The following is a 14,903-nucleotide window of genomic DNA, read 5'->3' as shown; positions in this document are numbered from 1 at the left end:
GGAGCTGATTTAGTGATTCTGCTGTTAGGGTACAGCCTTTCCTTAGAGACACAAGTCACTGAGGCAGCAGGAGTGACTGCCTGCTGTAAGGAATGCAGCATCCACACCAGTAGGTACAACATTGCTGATGTTTATTCTCTGCAAAGGCATTGCCTCATGGAGGCAGCTCAGCAAGCCTGGTCCTAGCACCAGCTGTTCTACAACACTGGGCTGGCTGCTCTGTAGCTTCCCCAGGAACTTCTGAAAGGGGAGAGGAGAGTACAGGGAAGTTCCATCAGGCTCAGCTCAGTGCCTTCTGCTGGCTGGAGCTGAAAGCAAAAAGTGATGATGAAGTGGGAAAAACACCTATGTTGTGTTGAGATCAACTGTCCCTTAAAGTCCTTAGCAGCATCTTCTCAAAAAGCTGTCTTCAGAGTCCATTTTTAATATGCGTTGCCAGCCAGTGTCTCTTAAACCTTGCTGCTTTTTCCTTTTTATCTTGCCCTTAAAAAAAAAAAAAAAAACTGTTAGTTACCATTTTTCTTAGCCCCCATGTGCTGGAGAAGCAGCAATCCCTTGGCAGCTGCAGCATTTCAGAGCAGAACAACCAACCTCAAACACTGATAAACTTCCTACAGTATTTTATGTGCCCCAGGTACATTTCACTGGCCAGTAGTTTGCACCAGCCTTCTTAGGAGGGTGGGGGGAATACAGTGGAGCTTGCAGTGATGGAGCACAGATGGAAAGCAGGCCCTGTTAGGTAAGGACCAGTAACTTTTCCCTGTGGTGTTTGTGACCCTCACAGAATGTGTGGGTGTGAAACTGTCCCTGTCCATTATGGAAATGAGGAGAAATGGGTGTTTTTTTCCCTGTGCTCACACAGAGGTTCTGGGATCTTGGTATCTTTTAAGTCTGAGATGCACCTAAAATGCCTTCCAACAGCTCAGAGAGTGGAGTCTGAAACAACAGCTCCTTAAGTATTTATTTCACTGAACAGCCCTGGCTCTAATACAAGAGCTGTCTCTTAACATACCAAAAACAAGGTAATTTTTTTTTAATTGTGTCTCATACACCACCCCTGGGGGTGTGCTCATGATACCTGCTGAGGCTGCAGTGCACTGCTGCCCTTCCCTTACTCTCCAGGTGCTTGGAGTTAAGAGGATCACAAGCCAGGATGCTCTAGCATGGAAACCCTGATTTTATTCAAGTGTACTTTTAGCCACACATGCAGAAAACAGTACCTACTCTGACTTTCTATACTCACCCCAAGACTTGTCCACAAACTGAACAGCAGCTTTTTTGACACGGGCTCTCTTGTTTGCAAGGGAGAAAAATTCATTTGCTGCAATGGAGACGAATGTTAATAGCCAAGTTCAAGGCAGACAAGGCTCCACCCAGACCCACCCAGGAGCAGCAGTGCTTACCCGGTACCCGGTTGGTGTGTGGCCCGTAGAGCTGAGCATTCAGGAAGTCTTTGGCCAGCTGCTGGTGGAGGCCTGTGGCACTGTGGTCCTTCAAGCACACAGCCACATAGTTCCTTTTTGTCCTAGTCAAAGGGAGATGTAAATCCCTGAAGCGTGGTTACAGGATCCAGAACAACAGACACTGCTGTCAAGCTTTGCTACTCGAGCACAGCAGCAGCCAGTGATGGTTTCTGATACTCAGATGAGCTTTGTGGCAGTATTAAAAAATAAAAAGCTGGACCAATACTCTCAAGCTGTTGTCCTATGCCTTTGTGTGCCCTGAGTAGTTTCCTTGGGTGTCCTGAGCTCATCCTACCAGAAGCTAGGGCAATTACTATCTAGGGCCATCAGTGACAATGAAATAAAGAGCAGGGAGAAAAACAGATTGAAATGCAGGAATTTGGTGCTCAACCACCCCCACAACACAATGTGTACTGCTGTGCTTATGACTGCCCAGCCATCTCATAGCAGTTACATACATGTAATATGCAAAAATTATTTCTATCTTATATATATATATGTATGCACACATATATAAGTATGCTAAAGCAGAAGATATTAAAGGCACTTCTAGTACATAAATACACTTTCAATCAGACAAAGGATGGGGGAACATCAAGTGCAGAAGAGGGTACAGCCATGCAGAACAGACCTTCCCACACCAGGCAAAATCATCTTCTCCTCTTACCTGACACCCTTCCTCCTCTTGCCTTTCTTCTCCTGCACTTCGGCTTGGCCTAGCTCCAGCTCTACAGCCTCAGCTTCAAGTTCTTCATCTAAAGTAACTTGTAAATGAAATTTCCCAAAGGTTACAAATGAAAAACAGTCAGTGAAACAGGAACAGGACTTACAACAAGCAGCATTTTTCAGAAGAACTGACTAGGAAGAACAGCTGTAAGAGGGATGGAAAGAAATATGCTGAGGGGAGCAACCCAAAGTACTGCTAGCCAGCTTTCCTCAGCATCAACAAAATGGGATTAGTCACTGGACAAAAATTCAATGCAACACAACAGCTGTGGGTAACCCATAAAGGGAAAAACAACTCTGGCTTCAGTCTTGCTTCATTCTCAGCTCATCTCTTTGCTATGTCAATACAACAGATCTTTTTTAAATAAAGGCAAGAAAAAGTAGCAGGTACATCATACAGCAGCATGTGAGATTTGGATGAGAAAATGTTTAAATAAGATTTTTTCTGAAGTACTTCGAAGTACAGATAAAGCAAAAACAGCAGTTGTAAACACTCTAGACTCTTGATTTTGTAATTCTGAGTTTGAAAAGAGTTAATATCCTACAGATGCTACTGAACTGTAGTTTGATATATAAAGTATAGAGGCAATTTAACAACTGTACTCAGGAATAGCCTCTAAAACTTAAAGGCTAAATATTAATCCACCTTTGATAATCCTTGCTTTTTCTGCTGTAACACCTGCCCATGATTTCCTTAAAACTTCGGGGTATTTAATTGAAATCACTGCACAGCAAGTGATTTCTGTAAAAGGTGTAAGAATTAGATTCAATCTAACTTTGTATTTTTCCTCAGACATTTCTTTTCCTGGGGAAAAGAATCTATGCAGTATGCTCATGATTAAGACTTGGAGAAGGTGTCTTCACCAGAGCTCCCCCTTGGAGCTCTGGCACAGGAATGAACTCCTGAGGTACCAGATGTGGCCCTCGTTAGCGAAGCGAGCTGTAACATACCTGGGTCATCTGCCGCAGCCTGCTCAGCGGGCCTGGGGAGCAAAGGGAAGGCGACAGGTTACTCTTCAATTCACACTCCCTTCCTTTACTAAAGCCGTGAAACCCCCATTTCCAGTATGGTCTCCCAGAAGGGGCTGCCCCAGGGGTGGGAGATACAGAGGCGGATCCCAACAGCCACCACCGCCTGCCCGTGTCCCCTCACCGTGCGGACACATCCTGCAGCTCCTGCAGCTCCTGCAGCACGGCCTCGGGCAGCAACCTGCGCTTCTGCGGGGGAGAGAGAGGGGAGTCAGGCGGGCACGGACACGGACACGGCCGGCACACACACAGACACACACACACAGAGCCGGGCCCGCCCCGGGGGGCAGCGCGGTACCTTCTGCTCCGCGAACAGCTCCTGGTGCCGCCGCCGCTTCTCCTTCAGCAGCTCCCGGTGCCTGCGGGAAGGCGGGAGCCATCGTCAGCATTCCAGGGGAGGAGAGGGGGGATTACGGGCGGGGACGAAGGGGGTGAACGAGGGCTTGGAGGGGCTTGGAAGGGCAAAGGAGGTGGCGACGAGGGGCAAGTAGGGGCATAAGGGAGAGGGGATAGGAAAAGTGAAAAAGTGAAAGGGGCTTAGAGGGGTGAAGGGGGGGAAGGGGTTACGGGCACGATAAGGAAGGAGAAGGGGCCGGGGAGGCGTAGGAGGGGTGGTGGGGTTAGAAGAGAGATGGGGGGCGGGGGGGGAGGAAGCAACAAGGGGACATAAGCAGAGATAAGGGAGGGAATAAGGGGAGGATAAGAGGGGGAAAGAGGTGTGTGCGGGGGTAAAAAGGGATCTAAGAGGGTGAGAGGGGTGGAGGGGGGGGATTAGAGAGGTAAGCGAGGGGTTACGGCGGCGGTAAGAGGGGTGAAAGGGGAGATGAGAGGGGCTAGGCGGAGGGGGTAAGAGGAGGGCAGCGCTGGTGTGGGAGCCGCCCTTCCGGAGCAGGAGGCCCCGGCGTGTCCGCACCTCCGCGCCGCCTCTCCCACGAGCTTCCGCTCGGCCTCGGCCGCCTCCCTCGCCACGCCGAAGGGCACCTCCTCCGGGGCCTCGTCCGCCTCGTCCTCCGAGGAGGAGGCCGGGCTGGGCAGCGCGGCGGGAGCCCTGCGCTTGCCCGCGGCCGCCGCCTTCGCCTCCTTCGCCTTCTGCCGGCGCGCCATGGCCGCGGCCTCTGTGCCGCCCGCCCCGGAAGCGCTCCCGCCTTCCTTCCGCCGGGGAATGCCGAGCACCAGGACACCCGCCCCGGCCCGCCCCGCGGGATGCGCGCACACACAACACAGGACACCAGAGGTGGCTCTGCCGCCCCGCCTTTATTGCCGTGGGACGAGTCCCGCCGCCGCCGGCCCGCCCGCCCCCCTACTCCGGGGGTCATCCCAGGGCTCAGGAGATGATCCCAGGGCTCAGGTGATGATCTCCGTCTCGTGTCGCGCCAGCGCCGGCGGCAGCGTGGTCCCGCAGGGGCCCGGGAAGTGGAACCTGGAAGGAAGCGGCAGGTTTAGGGCGCGGGCAGACACCGGCACATCCCGCTGCTTGACCTGGCGAGTGTGGCGGGGCCACGGCAGGGACGGAGCAAAGACGAGGAGGAGAGAGGGGTTTAGGCCTTGTGGGGCGTAGGGAAAGACTTCAGCCTCACCCTTTTAAATAATACGGTTTGTGTCTTCGATGAAAATTCCACCATGGAAGAAGAATCCTCTTTTCTTACTTTTTAACAGAAACTCAATATTTCATAAGGCTGGGGGGCAAACTAGACCGTATTTGTCTAAACCCAGCGTCAGCAGCTGGACCAGGGGCAGGAAGGAGGGGACTGAAGGCGTTCCCTGAGCAGCGCTACCTGAACCTGTCGGTGGCAGGAGTGGTTTCCATGTTGAACTCCGCGACCGGGACTCCTCTGGCCGAGACCTGCGGGGCGAACATGGCCGCAGGATACACCACGGACGAGGTCCCGACCTGCGGGCAGTGGGACAGGAGTCACAAGAGTAGTAGGACAGCACTCAGACAGACCAAACCACCCAGCCCCGAGGTGAGGGCCCTTCTCACAACTGTACGTGCACTGAAGCCTAGGAGATACCTACAGAAATGAAACCGAATCAGTATCTGATCAGTGTCACTGCAGATGTAACTATTTAACTTAGCACAGCAATTAGGAATTGTTTCTCTGATGCAGCCCAAAGAAACCCACTTGTAACTGTAGATGGAAAAAAAAAATCCCAGAAAAAAATGGCACACTTTGTTTTCAAGGAAAAATAATAACAAAACTTTCCTTCTGTTACTTGAGATCATCCTGTAAATGGAAGACAACACTCTAACCAAGTGTTTTGGTTAGGGATCTGGAACCTACATGGCATGTAAACCACCTTGCAAAAAAGCAGCACATTATAACTTATTTCCTTTTCAAACTGAGCATCAAAATAATTGTATTTTTTACTGTTTGAGAAATTAGAACAATAGAACAGTTTGGATTGGAAGAGACCTCAAAGATTATCTTTCCAACCTCTCTGCCATGGGCAGGGACACCTTCTACTAGCCCAGGTTGGTCAGAGCCCCATCCAACCCGGCCCTGAACACTTCCAGGGATGGGACACCCACAGCTTATCTGGACAACATGTGCCAGTGCCTCACCACCCTCACATTAAACAGTGTCTCCCTATATGTAATCTAAAGCCACTCTCTTTCAGTTAAAAGCCATCATGCCTTGTTCCTGGTGAAGCATCCCTCTCTGGCCTCCTTGCAGGCCTCTTTCAGGACTGGAAGGCCACTCTAAGGTCTCCCAAGAGCCCTCCCTTCTCCAGGCTGAGCAGCCCCACTCTCTCAGACTCTCTTCATAGGGAAGGTGCTCCAGTGTCTTTATGAACTTTGTGGCTCTCCTCTGGACTTGCTACAACACTTCCATGTCCTTATGCTGGGAGCACCAGAACTGTCCATAGTATTCCAGATGGGGTCTCACCAGAGCAGAGTAGAGGGGGAGTGAAATTCAGCAGCCAAACAGCATTGTCTCTAACCCCTGTGTACTTGACTTCTGAGTAGTCTGTGTACATTTTCAAACGGAAAGGTCTTTTAATGTTTTGCACTGACACCAGAGAAGCCCTCTGGGGCTTTCAGTTCCCTCAGGGAAGCTCAGATGCATCTGCTTTGCCCAGGAGTTGCCACGTCCCTAGCGTGGCCTCCCTGGCGTTTCAGAGGACAGGTAAGGAAAGCGCCACTCACGACCAAGCAGAGGTCACAGATATCCAGCTCCTTCTCCACCGCCGTGAGCACGCCGGGATCCAGGGCTTCCCCAAACCACACCACGTGGGGCCGCAGGAGCCCATTGCAGCCGTCCTCCTCACACCTGCTCACACAGCACACAGGGACAGGTCAGCAGCGCTCCAGGCTGCGGAGCGGCAAAGCAGATCGCATTCTCCCCTGGGCAGTCTTACCTGCCATCATCCTCTCTCCTCCTTCACAGCCCTCCCCACACCCTCCTCTACCACGTGCTGGACAGAAGGCAGATCATTCCATGCTACACACATGCTGGAAATACACATGGTACTGCATGATCCCAAGGAAGGGGGTGCTGAACAGTTGTTCAGCACAGACACTTAATTGTGTCTTCCCCTTACTCAGCTCCTGAAATGCATGAAAGTTAAAACTCAGCCTCCAACAGCTTTAACAAACTAGCTGACAGGGTTTTAAGGAGAAAATGACCCAAAAGACAGAAGCATATTGTTAGCCTCTTTTTCCTTAGGAATCAGATGAAAAATGTGGCGGCTTTTTCCATCTGCAACTAGCTAAGGCAAAGTTTCAGGAAACATAAAAAAGCAACATGGCACATTCTATGCCTGTGAGGGGACCCCACCATGGTATTCCAGAAAAACAGTGGGTGACACCTGCAAAGTAACAAAACATTTACTACTGTAGCACTCACTTTCTTGCTGCAATTCTCCTACTACTTCACTTACTACAAACCCCAGGAATTTGGCCACGTTTCATCTTGGTGCTCAAGAACACAAACGTGTGATGCCTTTAGCACCATGGTAACTTCTACATGCTCCTTTGTCTGATGCCCCTGTAACTTTAGACTCAGTTTCCTGGGGCAGATTTCCAGAGTTGTTCTCATCTTATTGCAGGGGTTCCATACTGTTATCTCCTATCGCAAAAGTTTCATACCTTTTTGGTGTTTCTCATGAGTAGCTCCTCAGAGCACTGACTCCTTCTTCTTCACAAAGTAGCCACTGACTCCAGTTTTCAACCACCCCACTCTTTTATAGCACTATTCTTCTCATTGGTTACAGCTGTGACTTGTTAAAGTCAGGCCTGTTCCTAATCTTTGATAATTGGCCCAGCTGCAACTCCTTAGGGGTAAGATTACTTTCTACACTATCCATATTTTCTTATATTCTGTCCTCCTACACAGAGTTCTTTGTCTCCTGTGGAATGTCCTTCCAAAACAACATGAACAGTAACATGAAGCTTTGAGATGTACAAAGCATGAAGAGGTAACAGCCCAACAAAGTGATCCATACATACTGAGGAAGGTCTTCAACTGGAATGGCAGCATCTTCTGTGTCAGGATCTGGAGCCCTGTAATCACAAAATGGAAATACATGTTCAGCAGTACAAAAGGTATTTTATAGATTAATAAAAACTTAACATTCTCTAAAAAACTTCATATTCTCTAAAGCACTCCTTCAATCAAAAAATCTGCAACTTCAGCCAACTTGAACACCTACTACAATCCTAAAATACCATACATGAGGCAGGCAGGAATTTGTCCAGAATTATCCTGAAGCTGAGCAACTTTAATAAGCTGGCCAAAACTGTCAAAGGCACAACAACTATTTATGTAATTATCTAAAGGTCTGGTGAAATGTAAAGGGAAAAAAGTCCTAAAAAAATCTTTGAGTGTACGCCTGGCCCATCCCCCTGCTGGCTTCCTTTTTTAATGGTGAAAGAAAGAAAGGATTACCCCTTCCCAGCCAATGCGGGGCAGATCGGGCTCTTGTAATTCGCAGCTACATTTCCACAGCTGGTGCAGCGAGTTTTAAATAAACTACCTGGAACACATAAAGAGGAAACATCAGGGATGAAGCAATGGCTCTGAGGTGTGGCTGTGCAGGCAAGTGGTTGTGTTTATCCTGGGCAGCTTCTCTTTGCAGACCTTGAAAGCTGTGCCTTGCAGGTAACTTACGACAGGAATGCAACAGCAAAGACAGTCCCACTGTGCCACCTTGTTCTGCCTCAGGACATGAGTAATACACAGTCCCATAACATATTTTGCAGGAAAATCGTAATTTAAAATATCACTGAGGGAGATGATTTCCGTTTATTGCTTTTCCTCTTACATCAGAAACATTTTCTTGAAAAAATAAAAGATGCTGGTCAACACCATTTTGTTTGATGCAAAACTCCACCCCCAAAACTTCTGTAGCATTACTAACATGCTGTCAAGATGTGTAATACAGCCAAGAGCTAAAAATTGTGTCCATTTTGTAAGGAATACAAATAACCAAAATTAAACTCTTGTCAAGACTTCATTGGGTCCACGACTGCTAAATAGCTTGTGCAGGTTTCCTGTGTCCAAAGCACAAAAGTGGTGGTGGGAAATCCCATTTACACCTTTAGTGATACTTGAGTTAAAAAGCATCACAGTGCTAGAGGACCAGGATGGGTCTTTGTCCTGGGAGACTTCTACCCTGTGGCAGGGCCTGAGAAGTGAAAAATCACAGAATCACAGAATAATGAGGTTGGAAGAGACCTCTAAGATCATCAAATCCAACCTATGCCCTAACACCTCAACTAGACTATAGCACCAAGTGCCATGTCCAGTTTTTTTTTAATCACATCCAGAGATGGTGATTCTGTGGGGTCAGCTCCAAGGGCTTCCACACCTGTATATTTCCTCAGATCCCAAACCCCCGCTGACCCCCAGGGTGCTGCACTTGCCATGTGCTCCTCTGGCACTTTGTGGGAGTAAGGAATACCACTGACTACAGGGAAGAGAGGGGGAGGGCCACTGGCTGCAGGAGAGAAAGGTAAGGGAATCTCAATTGCTTCCAGTCCCTTTGTCCTCCTGTAGCCAGGAAGTGCACAAGTGAGAAGAGGACAGAGGGAAAACACCAGGGCTGGTGAGGCCAGGCTTGCCAATACACCCTTTATTGGTGGCAGTCTGACACCATCTCTACCACACAGTGGAATCCCTGGGGTTCTTTTCCCCTTTCCTAAGTGAAATCAGCCAGGTGTCACAGCCACATGAATTCAAGTGGATCTGCAGAAAACTGTGCAAGCAAAAGGGAGAACCATTTCCTGTGTACTGTCAGAATCCATTAAAAACAGAAAGATGAGATTCTGTGATTCTAAAGGTGAGGAATAAAGAGAGGCTACAAAGTACCTGAAACAACTTCCAAAAGAGAACAGGGTGTTATTGTAAATAAATTTATGCAAATTATTGTAATTTTGAAGACAAAAATCTTTTCTCTCTGTACTTATCCCATTTTCCCTTCTTCCCACTCCCCACCCCAGGTTTCCTGGCCTGTGGCAGACGTGAGCCAGCTCCTACCATGGATTTCTAAGAGGTGCTTGGTGCCTGCCTTCCTGTGCAGCTCATCAATGTTCTGAGTGATGACCACAACGCTCCTTCCCTGCTTGCTGAGACGCTTCTCGCACTCTGCGATGGCAATGTGGGCTGGATTGGGATGTTTGCTCAGCATCACCTCCCGCCGGTAGTGGTAGAATTCCCACACACGGGAAGGGTTTCGTGCAAAAGCCCCTGGAGTAGCCAGCTCCTGCAAAAGATGTAACAGGTCATCCAACAATGAAAGAAGAATCCCTTCCCCAGATGAAGCTTGCTGCATCTCTGCCATTTATACATCTCTGCATCACAAGGTCATCAAATGCAGATTTTCTATAACCAAATGCAGTTGATGAGAATATTGTTCCACAGCCCTTACAGGGGGGACAAGTCAAAATGTCAGATCAAAAGAGGAAATAACTTACAACAACCATGTGGTACGTGGGCTTACACTACACTCCAACCATCCTCTGTGCTGCCCTACCAAACTATTAGGGGCTTAGCACAAAGCAAGATGAGATATTCCAGTGCACACCCTTTTTTTGGCAGCCAAAACTCTTTTCCACGGCAGCCATAAAACTCAGCATCAAGTAAATGTATTTCCTTTGCTACGAATTTCTTTTCTGCTTTAAGTGTAACACAAGCCAAATTACACCCATTGTCAAAACCAAAGTCTAATGTCTTGTATTTTGTGTGCAGGTAAAATTGAAGCTGCTTTTCGCGGTAACTTTAATTTTGGATTCTCTTTCTCAAAAACGAGGTGCAGCTCAGTCCAGCACCTCAGTGCACAATTCCACTGACAGAGAAACTGAATGCAAGTTTCTGATGCAGCAGGACCAAACATTTATACACACACATGCTTTATCTGAATTGATAGTCACTGAAAGCAAAAAACTCATCATTCAAACCAGTTTCAAAAACCCATGTCTCTGGCACTTTTTTAGCTTCATCAGATCTTTCAGGAATGCTGTAATTAAAAACCACAAAGAAAGCAGGTGTGATTGCAGCATTTGGGGTACCAGGTACTGACAGCAGAACAGCTGCTGAAACACCTGCAGCACCAGCAGGATGAGACTCATGAGGCCCCCACAGAGCTCACACTGTTGGTGCCTTCAGCTGTACTCCCAGTGTCTGCTCCCACCTCCTCTCCCACCCCTTTGGCAGGCAAGATCATTCCAGGCAAAATCCCAGTGCTGGCAAGATCATTCCAGCAGGATAGACAGCCTGTGGGAGAATTAAAGAACCTGCCCCAAAATAAAACAAGTCCTAAAGCATTTTCAAAGGGTGTTATGAGACACCAAGATTAAAAGAAAACAACCAGTCTCTATTGTCAGTTCTTCCTTTGGTATTTTGGTTTGTTTAAAATGCTAAAGAGTGTAAAACAGGAAAGGCCCCACATGGTAGGAAAACAGTGAGGTTTTGCTCATCTTGCAAAAGCTGAACTGCAGGAAAACAAGGATCGCAGAAAGACCCAGAGCTGCCTGCAAGAATGTTGTATTTCCCAAGCAACTGATAAACCGAAGGGCAGAAGCAGATCCCCAAGGGCACAGAGAAGACCTGCAGAGGCAGCTGCTGTAGGGAGAGTTCTGTCCCGGCTGCACTGCCATGGGAGAACTTCCACCCTCTTCCTCCAGCTGTTCCTGACGCTCCATGCTCACCTGTGTGATGGACAGAGAGGCACAGCTGAGCAGACACGGGCCACCAGCACCTACCTGGGCTTGCCACTTTCTCCAGAAGCCTCCAGCCCCTCTGAAGGTGGGGACGCCGCTCTCGGCGCTGACCCCGGCTCCGGTGATGATGGCGATGTGCTTGGCCTTGGCAAACACCTCTCGGAAATCAGCCATGTCTGTGCCAGGGCAGGGAAACAAGGAGCTGTTCAGGCACTCACACCCTGCCCCCAGAGGCCACACTTACACATCCACACATGGCTTCCATACACACCTCCCATGACTTCAATTTCGGAACACCTACTGCCTCCCGAGTTTCTGTGTGTTGGAATTTAAAGGGCAGTTCCTGGAGATCCTCAAAACTTGTGTCTGAGCAGGCTCAGTAGGGCAACATGTGCTAAACATGATTACAGTCAATACTGGAAAAGCAGAGCCTATAACTAAAACCCCACACTGGATGCTACCCCAGTAACAACTGTTGGCACCACGACCCAGGAACAGTTTGCTTTCTTATTGTTACTTAAGATCCTGAGATGAAAAAAAATACATTTGTTTTGTTGTTTTTGTTTGGATTTTTTTTTTTCCACAAAGTATCACCTTTAAAATTAAGGTAATTTGGGAAAATGTGCTTTCTTTTGTGACATTTTTCCTATTTTCTAAGTTTGCAGCTGTATTTTATATTTTTAAATGTGTTATTCCCACCATTTTTCCTTGCATGGTAGTTTGGGAAAAAGATGGAAAATTTCCTTTGCCTTTTTATGTGAGCCGAGACAAGATTAAACAGGAACAGGTTAACTACAGACAGATAAAAAAAATCTCTTGCAGTTTATCTCAGATATGATTTTCAAAGCAACTCAGGTTAGAATCACAAAATGGCTGAGGTGGGAACAGACCTCTGGAGATTGTTTTGTTCAACCCCCTCTGCTTAAGCAGGGTCAGCCAGAGCAGACTGCCCTGGACTGTGTCCTGTGGGGCGGCTTTTGATATCTCCTTGGATAGAGACTCCATAACCTTCCTGCACAACTCAATCATTGTCTGACCACCCTCACAGCTGACAAACACCATGGGGTGTCTTTATGCACTGAGAGGATGCCCTGGAGCCTTCATTGCCACAAGGGCTCATCGCTGGCTTAAGGCCAATGTGGTGCCCACTGGATCCCCAGGGACACTCCTGCCCAGCTGGTCACTCCAGCCTGTCCTAGTGCCTGGGGTTATTTATTCCCAGGGGCAGGACCCTCTGGAGTATCAACCACTCCTCCCAGCTTTGTATTATATGGAAGCTTGCCAAGGATACGCTCTGGTCCATAGTCCAGGCCATTAATGAAGGTGTTAAACAACACTGGCCTCAGTACGGGCTCCTATGGTATCCCACCAGTGAGCAGCCTCCAGCTGAATTTTGAGCTGCTCACCACAACCCTAATCCTCACAATTTACCAGGTGATCTTTCAAATAAAAACCAAAATTACCCCCTCCCTCCCCCCACACTTAGAAAAGCCCACCCAAAGGCAGGTAAGTTCCTGTAGGAAGGAAGAGCCACTGGAGAGGTCCCAAGAACCACAGCACAGAGGCACAGGACTGGGCAGAGAACGCTGCAGTTCTGATGCCCCACCTGCTGCTGCAAACCAAACCTCACAAGCCCTGAACGTGCAAAGCTCAGGCCAAAAGCCCTCCCAGCCAGCTCTCTGGCAGCAGCCAAACGCTGATGGCTCAAGGCAGCACAAAAAGCAAGTTTGCCTCAGCTACCTGACATTAGGGGGTTGCTATAGTACCTGTGTGCAATTTTCAAGTTAAGGCACATTCTCAAATTGAAAAACAAAACCAAAATACCCCCAAACAGGTGAAAAGTGATCAGCCTTAACTGCTAGCGTGAACAGGGCTCCTGAACTGTTACAAATGCTCAAGGCCCAGTTTTGTACAAAGAAATGAGGTATTAGTTTTATTACTCATTAGCATTATGAAAGGAAAATGCAATTAACCACTGCATACTTATGTGCATAGACTATAAACATTAAAAACGTGTTTATGCTGTAACCATGCTGACTGCAAGGGTTTTTGGAACTCTACAGAAAACGGACACAGAAAGGTAATTTTACTATTCTGGGGGACAAATAAAGCAACTTCACACTGTTTTAAACATTTTTAATTAAGCCATGGATTTCACCTAGCACACAAAACCTTCTAGCACTTCAAATCCACCTTAAAAACCTGTCCGGGGTGCTAAAGCAAACAAATACACGTCTTACTTGAACTGGGACGGGCCATTTCCAAGCAAAACTTCTGTTTCTTTGAAGACGAGGCCTTAAGTCCACAATGTACTTGGGAAACCAACCTTCTAGCGGTAGATTGAAAGAGACACATCAGGATCCCTCGGAAGTGTTTCACCTGGGGAGAAATAAATCAAACATCAGCGGCCCAGCCAGGGTGCGTATTTCTGCCACCTTCCTGTCAGGGGCTCTCCCTAAAGAACCAGGTGCGAGCGTTCCTCACGGCTTCCTCCTGCACCTGCAGAACACGGAATCACCGCCGACCCGAGACCCCGGGGCCGGGATCACCGCTTTTGTTCGGAACCGGGGAGAACAGCCCCGCTGCACAGCGACGCTTTCGGCCGACACTCAACTTACGCGACGCTCCCGAACTGCGCTGCTAACCCGAGGCAGCTCCCAGGACCACCGGCATTTTAAGAAGAAGGGGGAAAAGCAATGGACGGAGCTTCGGCGGGCTGCGAGCCTACGTGCATCTGCCGGCCCGCAGAAGGGCGAAGGGGACAGCGCGGGCAGGCGGAGCCTCGGCGAGGGGGAGGGGGCGAGCGCCGGGCCCTCACGTCGGGGCTCCGCCCGCCGGGCCCTCACGCCGGCCCCGGGGCAGCGAGCTCGCGGCCCGCCCGCTGCGACTCACCCCGGGCGGCGGCGGCGGAGGCGGCGGAGGCGGCTGAGGCGGCCGAGCCGTGCGGTGCCGCACGTCCCGCCCCGCGCTGCGCCGCTCCGCCCTCCCACGGGGAAGGGCCGCGGGGTTAAGGCGGCATGGAGGCGTGGATGGGTGCACTGGAGGCAACCGCGAGCCGCTTCCCGGCGCTGCGCGGAGCGCGCACGTATCAGCTGGAATGACACGCAAGTAGGTCAGGAAAGCTGGATGGCTTTCCAGCGTCATCTCTCTCTGCGGTCCACCCTCGGGCGTTCGCAGTTTACGCGTTCACGGATGAAAACTCCGCTGCACTCGGACAGCACACTTTTTTTTTTTTTTTTTCTTAATGAGGAACGCTGTTTTTAGCATGTTTTGCTGCATAAAGAAGGCAGCGCCTGCTCTCATCCAGCCGCCTCCTCTCCGCCCTTCCCCAACAACCTTAAATCATTACGGTCCTTTTCAGTCAAAGGTTTTGACACGTTTCTCCCCCTCCCTTTGGATTCTGTAAATTACCAGCTAAGCAGGTGAAGAAGCCCCCAAAACACGCACCCAAGGAGGGGAAAAAGTCCCACCGTGCTCTTTCAAGTCCACCAGCAGCCTGTCCAGCCCCGGGGCAGCTCCTGTGT

General features: G+C 49.3%; 2 protein-coding genes across 3 annotated transcripts; both read right to left on the bottom strand.

Annotated features, from left to right (window-relative positions):
- Nucleotides 1–114: 114 nt before the first annotated feature.
- Nucleotides 115–4,334, bottom strand: NOL7 (nucleolar protein 7). Its single transcript, XM_063160099.1, has 8 exons — nucleotides 4,132–4,334; nucleotides 3,517–3,577; nucleotides 3,343–3,407; nucleotides 3,141–3,172; nucleotides 2,131–2,227; nucleotides 1,404–1,525; nucleotides 1,244–1,321; nucleotides 115–483 (listed from the first exon to the last, which is right to left on the bottom strand). The coding sequence occupies exons 1-8, from the start codon at nucleotides 4,320–4,322 to the stop codon at nucleotides 410–412; spliced, it is 720 nt and encodes a 239-aa protein (XP_063016169.1). The 5' UTR covers nucleotides 4,323–4,334; the 3' UTR covers nucleotides 115–409.
- Nucleotides 4,335–4,453: 119 nt separating this feature from the next.
- Nucleotides 4,454–14,315, bottom strand: SIRT5 (sirtuin 5). Of its 2 annotated transcripts, none has more exons than XM_063160073.1 (9): nucleotides 14,272–14,315; nucleotides 13,620–13,758; nucleotides 11,422–11,555; nucleotides 9,698–9,923; nucleotides 8,108–8,195; nucleotides 7,669–7,722; nucleotides 6,367–6,490; nucleotides 4,994–5,109; nucleotides 4,454–4,638 (listed from the first exon to the last, which is right to left on the bottom strand). In XM_063160073.1, the coding sequence occupies exons 2-9, from the start codon at nucleotides 13,732–13,734 to the stop codon at nucleotides 4,563–4,565; spliced, it is 933 nt and encodes a 310-aa protein (XP_063016143.1). In that variant the 5' UTR covers nucleotides 13,735–13,758; nucleotides 14,272–14,315; the 3' UTR covers nucleotides 4,454–4,562. The 2 variants fall into 2 exon arrangements, with proteins under 2 accessions (XP_063016143.1, XP_063016133.1); XM_063160063.1 differs by lacking the exon at nucleotides 14,272–14,315 and adding an exon at nucleotides 13,998–14,167.
- Nucleotides 14,316–14,903: the final 588 nt, after the last annotated feature.

Source organism: Melospiza melodia, chromosome 1 (genome assembly GCF_035770615.1).
Source record: "Melospiza melodia melodia isolate bMelMel2 chromosome 1, bMelMel2.pri, whole genome shotgun sequence".
In the NCBI taxonomy this organism is placed as follows: Eukaryota; Metazoa; Chordata; class Aves; order Passeriformes; family Passerellidae; genus Melospiza; species Melospiza melodia.
This window is presented reverse-complemented; position numbering and strand designations above follow the sequence as displayed.